General features: G+C 41.3%; 1 protein-coding gene across 3 annotated transcripts in view; it reads right to left on the bottom strand.

Moving 5' to 3' along the window:
• Positions 1-967: 967 nt before the first annotated feature.
• SENP2 (SUMO specific peptidase 2) overlaps positions 968-14,219 on the bottom strand; it is a 44,131-nt gene continuing 30,879 nt past the window's right edge. For 2 of the 3 annotated variants that reach the window (XM_050780246.1, XM_050780248.1), the window contains 6 exons: positions 13,215-13,346; positions 11,625-11,828; positions 8,685-8,764; positions 6,501-6,585; positions 4,455-4,550; positions 968-2,293 (listed from right to left, as the gene is read on the bottom strand). In XM_050780246.1, coding sequence (XP_050636203.1) covers positions 2,231-2,293; positions 4,455-4,550; positions 6,501-6,585; positions 8,685-8,764; positions 11,625-11,828; positions 13,215-13,346 — 660 coding nt within the window. In that variant the 3' untranslated portion in view covers positions 968-2,230. Of the gene's footprint in view, positions 2,294-4,454; positions 4,551-4,573; positions 6,360-6,500; positions 6,586-8,684; positions 8,765-11,624; positions 11,829-13,214; positions 13,347-14,219 lie in introns of those variants that run through there. The other variant, XM_050780247.1, reaches the window with a different exon arrangement.

Raw genomic sequence — 14,219 nt, 5'->3', positions numbered from 1 at the left:
ACTGCACTCCAGCCTGGGCGACAAGAATGAGACTCTGTCTCAAAAACAAAACAAAAAAATAAAAACAACAACAAAAAACAACACTGGCTTTAATGGTGATAATTTGCTACTAATAAAATCAATAGCTGTTTTTTCAACTGAACAAAAAACCGTACTACTAACATGTTTCTTTATGCCAAGGGAGACATTCTCTAATGCCTAGAGAAGCATGGCCTGTGATCTCTCACATTCAATTCAGGAACTCAGGGTCAAGCAGAAGGCCATGCTATAGAGTTCAACACTCTGCTCTTCCCAATTTCATTATGTCCTGGAAGTTTTAAGAGCCGTCCAGAAGAGTGTACGTTAATGGAAAGCTCAGTGAGAACTGCTCTTAAGAAGCCCCTCAAATAATACATTAAGCCCAGCATAATTCATGTGGGTGGAATACAAACTGCCATTCCTAACAGGACTTACCTAGCATGGAATCAATCTTAACCATGGTACCAAACTCTCAAGTGAAGCACGCTGATGCCCAGTGAAAGCCAGGTGTTTGGTATAATGCTGACCTAGTGACCTCTGGCCTTTTTGGCTGTGCTCATTGCCTGGTCCCAGTAGTCACTCAGTGCCAGGAGCCCAGGGAAAGAAGCAGGGGCTGCAGGAAGGAGGGAGGTGTAGCACAACCTGCTCCCACTTCAATCATCACCCAACCACATGGCCTCTGGCTGACCATCAAGTAGGCCCAGCATTTTCAATCCACACCACAGGCCCATGTCCTAAACCAGGATTTTACAAGTCTCAGGGAACTGGCTGCAATAGCTATAACCAGTATACCTCTGGGACCAGCAGCCGGAGCACTCCAAATGGCAGGCATGTAGATTCATAGGTAACACATGCCCAATTTTTCCAGTTTTACCTCTTGCTTTTATGAACCAGAACAAGTTTGGGAGGTTGAAGTAGGGAGAGGGTTGGAAATCATTTCAGCATATACTTTTTTAGGTTCTGCCAGACAACCTTTTATTACATCAGAAAAGCAACACTAGGCACTAGATCTTGCAAAATATGTTCTGACCAACTCTAAACTTTCTGAAGTTATAACCACATCAGTAAGGTTTTTAATGAACAAAAAAGTTAAATACAAACTTTCATATGCAAAATAGATTATTGTATAACTGGCAACCTCAGAGCCAAGTACTAAATTTTCTTCCACAAATTTCAGTGGGGATGGAGTGGGGAGATGTCAGTCTTAATGAGTAGAAAACTTAATTTAGGCTTAATATATAGAAAACAAAAACTCTGAGGAAAAATAGCTTTAAATTGAATAGTATCTTTTGAATTAAACAGCTCAGGCCAGGCCCTATAATTCTGAGGTTTATACTCAATCAGATCTGGGATGAAAATGAAGATTTAGGGTTTACAGTTACTTCAAATCCATGAATCCAGTTTCAAGACTAAGCCAAGTCACCTCATTTCCAGAAAGGGAAGTCTCTTTAAGATGACAACACATCTCTTCGGAAGATGCTTGGATAGTCAGAGTTCCCTGGGCACAGGTCCACTGTTCATGGCACTGTGCCAACGCTGTAGTGTCAGACTTCCTCTGAAAGGCAACGGGAGCCCTATCCCACAGCATTTTCATTTCTCCCAGCATTTTTGAGCCTCAAAAAAACAAAAACAAAAAACAAAATCCCAAACCCTCCAGCTTCATGTTGGCAGTTACTGCTCCAGCTCCACTTCCTTCCGCCCCCAGTGAGAGTTCCCTCCTGGTCTTCAGCAGGGAGTGGCAGCTTGAGTAACATTCCTTTCAGAAATAAATAGTTCAAACAAGTAATTTAGAGCTAACTGTAAAAGAGCAGCAGCAAATGACCACTGCCCATTATGTTTGCAAACGAGTGAGTGAATGAATACGCTGAACAAACACACAGAAAACAAACAATTCACAGAGTAAATCCTGCATTTCCCACATTCATAGGGAAAAGAATCTCTTAAAAAAAATAGTAGTTAGCGTTTGTTCTTGTGTGGGTTGAACAGTCCAAAGCTCTGAGCAGGCACAGCCTTACAAACAGGATTGCAAGCAGCCCTCTGCACCCCAAGTCAGGACTAGGGTGCAGTGAGAGGCCTTCATGCACTTTTGACAGCTCAGTACCTGTGAGAGAACAGAAGTGATGCAGGGACTTTTTAACCCACAATGCATGAGGTATATGGAAATGTCTGTGAAAGAACCACCAGCAGCTAGAGGGGACCAGGCAAAGTTTTCTCACAGCAACTGCTGATGAAGGATTTCCCACACCATCTTCTTCCGGAAGAGAGGCATCTGGTGCTGCAAAGAATCCCATAAACAACACACGCATTACATCATAATGTGCACAGCAGCACAACCTTCAGGTGTAATCATGTCAATAAAGCAGGATGTCCATGTTCTTTTTCTAAATGTTGACATTTTTAGATCATGGAACATACTTATCAAACCATTAAAAGGCCGGGCGCAGTCCCAGCACTTTGGGAGGCCGAGGAGGGCAGATCATAAGGTCGGAAGATTGAAACCATCCTGGCTAACACGGTGAAACCTCGCCTCCATTAAAAATACAAAAATTAGCCGGGCATGGTGGTACATGCCTGTAGTCCCAGCTTCTCAGGAGGCTGAGGCAGGAGAATCACTTGAACCTGAGAGATGGAGGTTGCAGTGAGCCAAGATCATGCCTCTGCACTCCAGCCTGGGCAACAGAGCAAGACTCCATCTCAAAATAATAATAATAATAATAATAATAATAATAAACTAGTGATGTCCTACCTAGGGGTGGGGGCTAAAAAGTCTTAACACATGATTCTTAAATTATTTTAAATAGTTCAAAACATCTAGTAAAAACTGCACATTTGCTCTTAGTAAAACTGCTAAGACTAAGCAATAAATGCCTTTATTTTTTACTGGAATTGTATTAATTCAGCATGGGAGTCCTAGTTACTTCATGTAATACAGTTTGTATTATAGTTTGTATTCATGTAATAAATACAGTTTGCTTGGTAGACAACATCTATCAAAATAAAGTCTATGGATGAAAAATATATATATATATTTTTTGAGACGGAGTCTCGCTCTGTCGCCCAGGCTGGAGTGCAGTGGCTGGATCTCAGCTAACTGCAAGCTCCGCCTCCTGGGTTTACGCCATTCTCCTGCCTCAGCATCCCCAGTAGCTGGGACTACAGGCGCCCGCCACCTCGCCCGGCTAGTTTTTTGTATTTTTTAGTAGAGACGGGGTTTCACTGTGTTACCAGGATGGTCTCGATCTCCTGACCTCGTGATCCACCCGCCTCGGCCTCCCAAAGTGCTGGGATTACAAGCTTGAGCCACCACACCGGCCTGAAAAATATTTTTAATGAGGTTGTCCTCAGTTGTAAAAAGGTTGAGAATCCACTGTTACAAATTCTCAAGAATTCCCAACATACTTGAGTTTCCAATCAAATGCAGAGCCATGGAGAATTAAACAAACAAAAGAGCAGAACAGAAAGGAAGAGCAGTATTCACAAGTTACATCTTAGACCTGTGACTTCAGTGCTCACAGGCCTGTTTTTCCCTTGCTATTAAATACTGACATACCTCTTTCTTTGGCTAGAAATAATAATACACAGGAACCAATGAAGGCCAGAGTTCAGAGGTTTGCAATTTGTGCCCATTGTGTACCAAAGACTAGGATAAACCTGAGAGCAGATAAAATAACAAACCCTGATTCTGGCAGGGGTAGGGCTAAAACCAAGATTTACAGCAATAAGAATAGCACAGCTACTACTTTTTTTTTTTTTTTTTTGGGGAGATGGAGTTTCGCTTTTGTTGCCCCAGGCTGGAGTGCAATGGCGTGATCTCGACTCCCCACAACCTCCACCTCCTGGGTTCAAGCAATTCTCCTGCCTCAGCCTCCCTAGTAACTGGGATTACAGGCATGCGCCACCACGCCCAGCTAATTTTGTATTTTTAGTAGACACAGGGTTTCTCCATGTTGGTCAGGCTGGTCTTGAACTCCTGACCTCAGCTGATCCACCTGCCTTGGCCTCCCAAAGTGCTGGGATTACAGGCATGAGCCCAGCTACTATTATTTATTTATTTTTGAGACAAGAGTCTCGCTCTGTTGCCAAGACTGGAGTGCACTGGTGTGACCTCGGATCACTGCGACCTCTGCCTCCTGGGTTCAAGCGATTCTCCTGCCTCAGTCTCCTGAGTAGCTGGGATTATAGGTGTGCACCACCACACCTGGCTAACTTTTGTGTTTTTAGTAGAGATGGGGTTTCACCATGTTGGCCAGGCTGGTCTTGAACTCCTAACCTCAGGTGATCCGCCTGCCTCGGCCTCCCAAAGTGCTGGGAATATAGGTGCGAGCCACCATGCCTGGCCAGCTACTACTACTGAGAGCTGAACATGTGCCAGGCACTGGCCAAGTGCCTTATCTTGCTTAGTAACAAGTAAATGAATGAGGAGGGTCTTCACTCACCTGAGTAAATGTGATAGGTTTGTCCCTAGAAATATAATCTGCATATTTACAAGTAAACATTCCACAATCACTCCCATTCAACTGTTGAGGAATCTCCTAAAATTACAAAGAAAAAAGAAGGGAGGAAAGGGTAAAACATCATTATATACAAATCCCTTGGACTTTTTCTAAATATTGCTATAAACAATATTATAAAGGTAAATATTAAATCAGGTATTACCTAAACACACCATCATACACAAAAAAACACAATTATTCTTACTCTGTGTGGTATAAAACATAGATCATAGCAAGGGAAAAACAGGCCTTGTGAGAACTGAAGCCACAGGTCTAAGATGTAACTTGCGAATACTGCTTTTCCTTTCTGTTCTGTTCTTGTGTTTAATCTTCCATGGTTCTGCATTTGATTGGAAACCCAGACTATGAGATGGAGAGCGTGACCCCATAGGAAAAATGTTTTTCAGAAAAGAAAAAAACAAAGTGAAAGTTCCATATCTCAGCTCCCATTCAAAGAAACCAAATTGAAAGGAGGTTTACTACCGGGAATGCTAGTCAGAATTATTTCAGAAGCATTTATTAATTTTAAAAAGGGCCAAGTGTGGTCAATCAGAAATGTAATTTCTCTAGCTAAGAAAATAAGACTACTGCTTTGGACCCTTACAGCTTCAAGGCGGACGAGAGAAGTTCCTGAATAGGCTTTAACCAATCAGGATCTTGCCTTGACAGATCAGTTATGCCCTAAGGCAAAAACAAGACTTGCTACAAGCAGCACTAAAAGCTTAATAAGCCAAAGGTGGTGGATTCTAAACCCACTGAGCTCACACCTTCTCCAGGCCTGTGTTGCCCTAACCTTGGCGGTTCCTGACACACTCTGGCTGTCAGTCACAAGTAGCACAAGTTAGTAAGAATATGGGAGAGGCCGCTTCCACTGCTGGAAAACACACTAGATGACAAAAGCTCAATTTTTATTCAAAGAAATGAAGTTAATTATGATTTTTAAAGTTTGCTTAAATACATACCATCCATACATACGCAGATACCTCACACTTTTCTCTTGAGCCTAGCATCTCTCACAGAATGGACAAAACTACAGACTACAATATACAAAGAAAGGCAATTTGCTTGCTTTATTCCATTTCCCATACCAGAACACAGTATTCATCCTAACAGACTCTTCCTTACATCTGTGCTCTCCTTAGGAAATTTCAAAGCTTATCCCTCAAATTTTTCTTTTTCTTTTCTTTTTTTTTTTTTGAGACAGTCTCGCTCTGTTGCCCAGGCTGGAGTGCAGTGGCGCAATCTCCACTCACTGCAACCTCTGCCTGCCGGGTTTAACTGATTCTCCTGCTTCAGCCGCCTGAATAGCTAGGATTATAAGCATGCGCCACCAGACCCAGTTGGTTTTTAGTGGTGACAAGGCTTTGCCATGTTGGCCAGGCTGGTCTCAAATTCCTGACCTCAGGTGATCTGCACACCTTGGCCTCCCAAAGTGCTGGGATTACAGGTGTTAGCCACTGCACCCAGCCCAAATTTTTCAGTTTAGAAATTAAAATGCTTTTTTTGGAATGGGATCCTAAGATTTAAATAAACAAACTCCCAAATTTTGGAAAAGAAATGTAAACTTTCATTAGCACCAACAGGGAAATTAGCCAACTTGAATTTATTGGGTTTTTTTCCCAATTCTGTGAGAGATATGCAAGCATATGGTTAACATTACATTTGGCGCAAGAAGATGAAAGCTAAGCAACCATCTTAGTTAAATTAATTGCTAAAGATTTAGAAGCAGATCATTCTTAAGATGTATACTCTGGGCAGGCATAGTGGCTCACACCTGTAATCCCAGCACTTTGTTTTGGGAGGCCAGGAGTTTGAGACTAGCCTGGGCAACAAAGCAAGATCCCATCTCTACAAAAAAGAAAGAAAAAAAAAGATGTGTACTTTAAAAGTATGCAGGGAGGGAGGAAGGGCAGAAAGGGAGCCAAATATGAATAATATACTATTAGTAAATGCAACAAAGTATGTCAAATATAGATGATTGTCACTCACATGTGGTTTCATGCTGTAATGGGTCCACTCTAAAAGATTCAGATCAGTATTTCTTTTGGTCTTACTTTCATCCTGTAAATACTGACTAAAAAGCAAAACAAAGAAGGAATACAACAATAAATCCTTACAGAAACTAACCATTATGGTTACAAAGGGCTTTGTGATGTTAAACAGATATGCCATTCTCAAATCCATATTCATTAGCTTTTTAAAAACGTGACTGCTTTCTGGACTTTTTTTTTTTTTTTTTTTTTTTTTAAGATAGAGTCTTGCTCTGTCGTCTAGGCTGGAGTGCAGTGGCGCGATCTCAGCTCACTGCAACCTGTGCCTCCCAGGTTCACGCCATTCTCCTGCCTTAGCCTCCCAAGTAGCTGGGACCACAGGCACCTACCACCACGCCCTGCTAATTTTTTGTACTTTTTTAGTAGAGACGGGGTTTCGCCATGTTAGCCAGGATGGTCTCGATCTCCTGAGCCTGTGATCCCGCCTGCCTCAGCCTCCCAAAGTGGCTTTCTGGATTTTTAATTTAATTTGGGGAGGTCTGCTTATAAAAATTGTACATGCTTGTTTTTAAAAGTTGAAATATATATCAGGTTGATAAGCATTAGATGCCCCCACTAAAATTAAGATATAAAAAATAACATAGGCCTGGTGCAGTGGCTCATGCCTGTAAATCAACACTTTGGGAGGCCGAGGCGGATGGATCACCTGAGGCCAGGAGTTTGAGACCAGCCTGACCAACATGGAGAAACCCCGTCTCTACTAAAAATACAAAATTAGCCAGGCATGGTGGCACATGCCTATAATCCCAGCTACTTGGGAGGCTGAGGCAGGAGAATCACTTGAACCCGGGAGGTGGAGGGTGTGGTGAGTCGAGATCACGCCATTGCACTCTAGCCTAGGCAGCAAAAGTGAAACTCCGTCTCAAAAAATAAATAAATAAATAAGATAAGATAAAAAGCCAAAGACCACCGGGCACAGTGGCTCACGCCCGTAATCCCAGCATTTTGGGAGGCTGGAGCGGGCGGATCACCTGAGGTTGGGAGTTCAAGACCAGCCTGACCAACATGGAGAAACCCTGTCTCTACTAAAAATTCAGAAATTAGCCGGACACAGTGACGGGAGCCTGTACTCCCAGCTTCTTAGCAGGCTGAGGCATGAGCATCACTTGAACCCAGGAGGCAGAGGTTGCAGTGAGCTGAGACTGCACCACTGCACGGGGTAACACAGTGAGACTCCATCTCAAAAAAAAAAACAGCATGAATGTAATAAAATATGAGTTTTCAAATCCTATTATAAGCAACACATCAAACTATACTGTATGATCCCAGTAAGAACATTTCTATACATGGGATAATATATGTATATGTATGAACGCAAATGTATGTGTGTACAATTTATACGCATCTTACAAAGAAAAGACTAGAAGAGAATCATTTTATAAACAATTTGGTGTATCTTACAATTTTTAGAATTGTCTTCTCTATACTTTTTATTCCAGATAAACAACCATAAATAAAAATAACCTTTTATACTAAACAATATTGAATTATTGTTAGCAACAACTTTTCTTCACAAGATTAATTTGTCCTTAGTAAAAGTTAAAAGAAGGAACTTCATTGCTTCTAGTGAGCAGAAAAGGAAAAATGGACCCATCTTACTGATGCATTTTCTCACTTAACTCATGTCACTACTTTACCTAGCTAAGAAGTAGCTATGCTTTAAAGACCAGTTTCTATTATAGCAATTACTATTCGGAACAGTCCCCTGAAACCACACACTTTAAACATCGCCCCTGGGTTCTGAGATAAACTCAACTCTCATGGAAAGCATAAAGATATGAGTGGGCTTAAGAATTTGGAGGACTAACACTCCCCAACTAACAGCTCCTTAGAACATTCAGAATAATGCATCAATCCCAAAGAAATCTAATGCAAATCACAGGATTCTAATAAGATCTATTTTACATCATAATACATGACAAACTTGTTTTCAGTGATGCTACTAAACATGTTTTCTCAGTTGCAATCAGCTATTATTTTTAGACAAAAAAAAATAAAATGCATTCTAAGTCCTGAAATAGCCTTAACTATACATAAGACTACCATCCACACAGCTTCCTAGGATGAGATAGAAGAGAGATCACCTCAACAGGGGGTAGTGAGGTTTTCAACCTTTACTTACAGGAGAATCTCACAGATCCTGTGGCCCTTTTGTCCCATAGAATCCAAGTATTTAAGACACTTTTTTCTTAGGTCTATCACCTATAATGGAAAAAGATAACATCCAGAAACATTTTAAATGTAAGAGGAGTGAGAATTTTACTTCCAAAAATAAAAGCATCTCTTAAAAAATACATGTAACAAGCCGGGCGCGGTGGCTCAAGCCTGTAATCCCAGCACTTTGGGAGGCTGAGACGGGCGGATCACAAGGTCAGGAGATCGAGACCATCCTGGCTAACACGGTGAAACCCCGTCTCTACTAAAAAATACAAAAAACTAGCCGGGCGAGGTGGCGGGCGCCTGTGGTCCCAGCTACTCCGGAGGCTGAGGCAGGAGAATGGCGTAAACCCGGGAGGCGGAGCTTGCAGTGAGCTGAGATCCGGCCACTGCACTCCAGCCTGGGCGACAGAGCCAGACTCAGTCTCAAAAAAAAAAAAAAAAAAAAAAAACATGTAACAATATAAATGGATTTCTAAGATACATAAAAAATGTATTATGTATCTTAGAAATCCAGGGCCAGGCATGGTGGCTCACACCTGCAATCCCAGCACTTTGGGAGGCCGAGGCAGGCGGATCATGAGGTCGGGAGTTTGAGACCAGCCTGACCAACATGGTGAAACCCTGTCTCTACTGAAAAATACAAAAATTAGTCGGGTGTGATGGCACGCGCCTGTAGTCCTAGCTGCTCAGGAAGCTGAGGCAGGAGAATCACTTGAATCTGGGAGGCAGAGGTTGCAGCGAGACGAGATTGTGCTACTGTACTCTAGCCTGGGTTACAGCGAGACTGTCTCAGAAAAAAAAAAAAAAAGAAAAACGATATCCACTTATATTGGTACATGTATTAAAATTTTTTTTAGTTAAAAACATATCTTATGTAACTTTAGTAAAAAAGTGTATTTTTAAGTTAAAAAATTAGTGGTCCTCTCAGAGTGATGAGACTTTTTTTTTGAGACAAGATCTCACTCTGTCACCCAGGCTGGAGTGCAGTGGTGTGATCACAGCTCACTGCAGCCTTGACCTCCTGGGCTCAGGGAATGTTCCACCTCAGCCTCCCAAGTAGCTGGGACCATAGGTGTGCACCACCATGCCCAGCAAATTTTTAAATTTGTATATAGACAGGGTCTTTCCATGTTGCCCAGGCTGGTCTCAAACTCTTAGGCTCAAGCAACCCCTCCTGCCTCGGCCTCCCAAAGTCTGGGATTATAGGCATGAGCCACCACAACTGGCCTTATAAGTGCATTTTTCTACAATAAACCTGTACTATCTTGTAAACAAAACTAAATAAATATAATAACCCTTATGTGTACTAAGACTCTTTCCTATTAAAAATGAAAGCTCCTCGCCCGGGTAAGGTGGCTCACACCTATGATCCCAGCACTTTGGGAGGCTGAGGTGGTGGATCACGAGGTCAGGAGTTCAAGACCAGTCTGACCAAGATGGTGAAACTCCGTCTCTACAGAAAATACAAAAATTAGCCAGGTACGGTGGCCCACACCTGTAATTCCAGCTACTCAGGAGGCTGACGCAGGAGAATCGCTTGAACCCAGGAGGCGGAGGTTGCAGTGAGCTGAGATTGCGCCATTGCACTCCAGCCTGGGAGGCAGAGCAAGACTCCATCTCAAAATAAATAAATAAATAAATAAAATAATTAAATAAATAAAAAAGAAAGCTCCTCAAGTTCAAGGGCTTTGTCTTCTAGGTTACTAAGTTGTTCAACTCAAGAACTAAAAAGGAGGCCCGGTGCGGCGGCTCACCCATCATTTTGAGAGGCTGAGGTGGGAGGACTACTTAAAGCCAGGAGCTCGAGACTAGCTTGGGCAAAAAAAAACAAGACTCTGTCTCTACAAAAAAATTAAAAATGAATTTTAAAAAATTAGCCAGGCATAGTGGTGCACATCTGTAGTCCCAGCTACCTGGGAGGCTAAAGTGAGAGGATCACTTGTGCCCAGGAGGTGAGGTTACAGTGAGCTATGGTTGTGCCACTATACTCCAGCTTGGGTGGCAGAATGAGACCCTGTCTCTAGAAATAAAAATTAAAAAAAAAAAGAAAAAGAAAAAGAAAAAAAGGCCAAGCATGGTAGCTCACACCTGTAATACCAGTACTTTGAAAACTGAAGCAGGAGAACCACTTGAGGCCAGACGTTGGATACCAACCAGGGCAACATAGCAAGACTCCATCTTGCCAAATAAGTAAATAAATAAAATTAGCCAAGCATGGTGGACCATGCCTGTAGTCCTAGTCACTCAGGAGGCTGAGGCAGGAGGACCACCTAAGTCCAGGACTTCCAGGCTGCAATGAGCTATGATCACACCAATTCTCTCCAGCCTGGGTAACACAGCAAAACCTAGTCTCTAATTTTAAAAAATAGTAAAATAAAATAAATATAAAAATTTTTAAAGAATAAATAAGAACTAAAAAGGGTTGGGTGAAGGAGGAGACATTTAAAAAAATAAAAAATAAAAAGAGACTCTGCAGGGCATGCTTATAATATATACTACTGGGCTTTATACACAGGGCAGAAAAGGGCAGCATTTTTTTTTTTTTTTTTTGAGACGGAGTCTCGCTCTGCTGCCCAGGCTGGAGTGCAGTGGCCGGATCTCAGCTCACTGCAAGCTCTGCCTCCCGGGTTTACACCATTCTCCTGCCTCAGCCTCCCGAGTAGCTGGGACTACAGGCGCCCGCCACCGCACCCAGCTAGTTTTTTGTATTTTTTAGTAGAGACGGGGTTTCACCGTGTTAGCCAGGATGGTCTCGATCTCCTGACCTCGTGTCCACCCGTCTCGGCCTCCCAAAGTGCTGGGATTACAGGCTTGAGCCACCGCGCCCGGCCAGGCAGCATTATTTTTAAAAAATGGTCTTTATCCAAAGTCCAACAATTAACCATTAACCCTCTCTACTCACCACCAGGCTCCAATGTACCTTCCGATGAATAGGCACCAGAATAATTTCTTGTTCAAAGAGATTTACCCCTTTGGTCCATCGTTTCACTGCTTGGTAACCCCCAGACTTTAATTTAGGATAGAAGAAAGTACTAAATACATGAAGTGCTGGATAGCCTTGCTTTCTATTTCTTTCCACCAGAAGATTCATGTAAAAATTAATGACCTACAAAATACCAAGGGAACAAAAGTTGGAACATGGCAAATATATTATCAAAACTAAATTTCTACCTGAATAAGGATGAATTCGAAGGTAATGTACTAAAGAAGGGGATAAAAGGACTCTCTATAGTAGAAGACAGGGAAAAAAGTGATCAGTGCAAAATGGAACACATGAAAATTGAATGAAACTCTACTTTTAAGGCATGTAAGTAACACTTAACGGCCAGAAGATGGAATCCAGGAAGAAAGTCTGTGCAATAATGAAAAGATCTACATAACTGTAACAGCAAAAAAATGCAGAAATATTAACAGTAAGTGAATTTTACTATATATAAATTAGACTTCAATTTTAAAATATAAACTGGAAGGACATACACCAAAATATTAACATTTTATTTATCTTTAAGTGGTGGTACTTTTGAACAGTAATATTTTTTACTTTTCCTGTATTTTCCAAATGTTCTACAATAAACAAATTACATTATAATGTAAAACAAAACATTCCTGTTTTCAAAGAATGTGTTTATAAGTAACTAGTCATAGGGGATTTCCCTCAAAGAGAGAAGATGCAGGGGCTAAACAGTTCGGGAAAGAACCCACCAGAAAATTGTCAAAGAACTTAAGAGTTAGCTTCTGCTAAATGTAATAAGGATACAAGATGACAAGTTAGGCAAAATTTTTCAGCTATCACTCAAATAAAGAAAAATACATACAGTATATAGTAATCAATATATCCTTTTATTACTCAAAAAATAAAACAGGCCAGGCGTGGTGCCTCACGCCTGTGATCCCAGCACTTTGGGAGGCCAAGGTGGGCAGATCACCTGAGGTCCAGAGTTTGAGACCAGCCTGACCAACATGGAGAAACCCTGTCTCTCCTAAAAATACAAAATTAGCCAGGCGTGGTGGTGCATGCCTGTAATCCCAGCTACTTGAGAGGCTGAGGTAGGAGAATCGCTTAAACCCAGAAGGTGGAGGTTGCATGGAGCCAAGACTGCACCATTGCACTCCAGCCTGGACAACAAGAGCGAAACTCTGTCTCAAAAACAAAAAACAAAAACAAAAAAACAGCTACTATAAGAATTCACCTAAAATACAGTATCACTTGCTGCTTCCTCCCATTCATCAGTTGTACCCAGGGTTTACTGAAGACCAGTAAATGGAGTGGTGGATGTAATAAAGTACAGACGCAGAAAAGGGAAATATTGCTAATTAAAGGCAGAAAATCAGAACTAACCATCTTTTTAAGATTTAAGATGTTTTTGTTTTAATTATAACTAAGAGTTGCTTTACCAACCTCTTATAACTGGGTAGAAGTCACTTTGATTACAGATAATAAATAAATAGTTAAAATTAATGATGGCCAAAAGGGGGAGGGAATACAACTTACTTCATCATTGAGCCAGTGATAGTTCTTTAATGTCTGAATATCTCCTCGAGTAATTCGCAATTTGAAAGCACAACTTAGGATTTCATCCTGTGGGCCATGGCCTAGGGCATTACTGATTTCCTTTTCCATGTCCTGAATTAGAAAGTCCAGAAGTTGTTATTTTAATATAGAACCCATTATCAGTTATTGAAAACTCTGAGACTGAAAAAAGTTTTTCATCTCGGCAACACCTGACTCTTGAGAAAAATATACTATCAAAGACTTACTATAGTATGAAAACATTTTTTTCTTATTTTTTAGTAATAGAGATGGGGCCTCATTATATTGCCCAAGTTGGTTGCAAACTCCTGGGCTCAAGCAATACCCGCCTTGGCCTCCCAAAGTGCTGAGATTATAGGCATGAGCCACCACACCAACCCTGAAAATATTTTAACTTGTAACTACAAAGCAATCTTACTAATACAACAAATGCTGGTTCACTTATTAGCTTGTGGAAACAATAATAATAATATTTACATCTAAAGTATGGTCTCAATTATCCTACTACTATGTATTAACCACTATGAGCCAAACATGGTGTTAGATGCTTGAAGCACATCATTAATCCGTATTAGTGGGGAAGATATTATTACCATTTTATAGAGAAGAAAACTGAGAATTTATTTTACATATTCAAAGTCATATAATTATTAAAAGGTAGAACAAATATTTGAACCCAGGTGTGTCTAATTTCCTGGCCTTTGCTCCCTTCATAATACTAAAATCCTGATTTCCACTTTAAACTTATTTTTTTTTTGAGACAGAGTCTCACTTTGTCACCCAAGCTGGAGCGCAGTTGCATGATCTCACCTCACTGCAATCTCTGCCTCCCGGGTTCAAGCGATATTTGTGCCTCTGTCTCCTGATTAGCTGGAATTATAGGTGCGCACCACCATGCCAGCTATTTTTTTTTGTATTTTTAGTAAAGACGAGGTTTCACCATGTTGGCCAGGCTGGTCTTGAACT

The sequence above is a fragment of the Macaca thibetana genome, chromosome 2 (genome assembly GCF_024542745.1).
Source record: "Macaca thibetana thibetana isolate TM-01 chromosome 2, ASM2454274v1, whole genome shotgun sequence".
In the NCBI taxonomy this organism is placed as follows: Eukaryota; Metazoa; Chordata; class Mammalia; order Primates; family Cercopithecidae; genus Macaca; species Macaca thibetana.
Note: the sequence above shows the minus strand (reverse complement) of the source record. Positions and strands in the feature narration are given on the sequence as shown.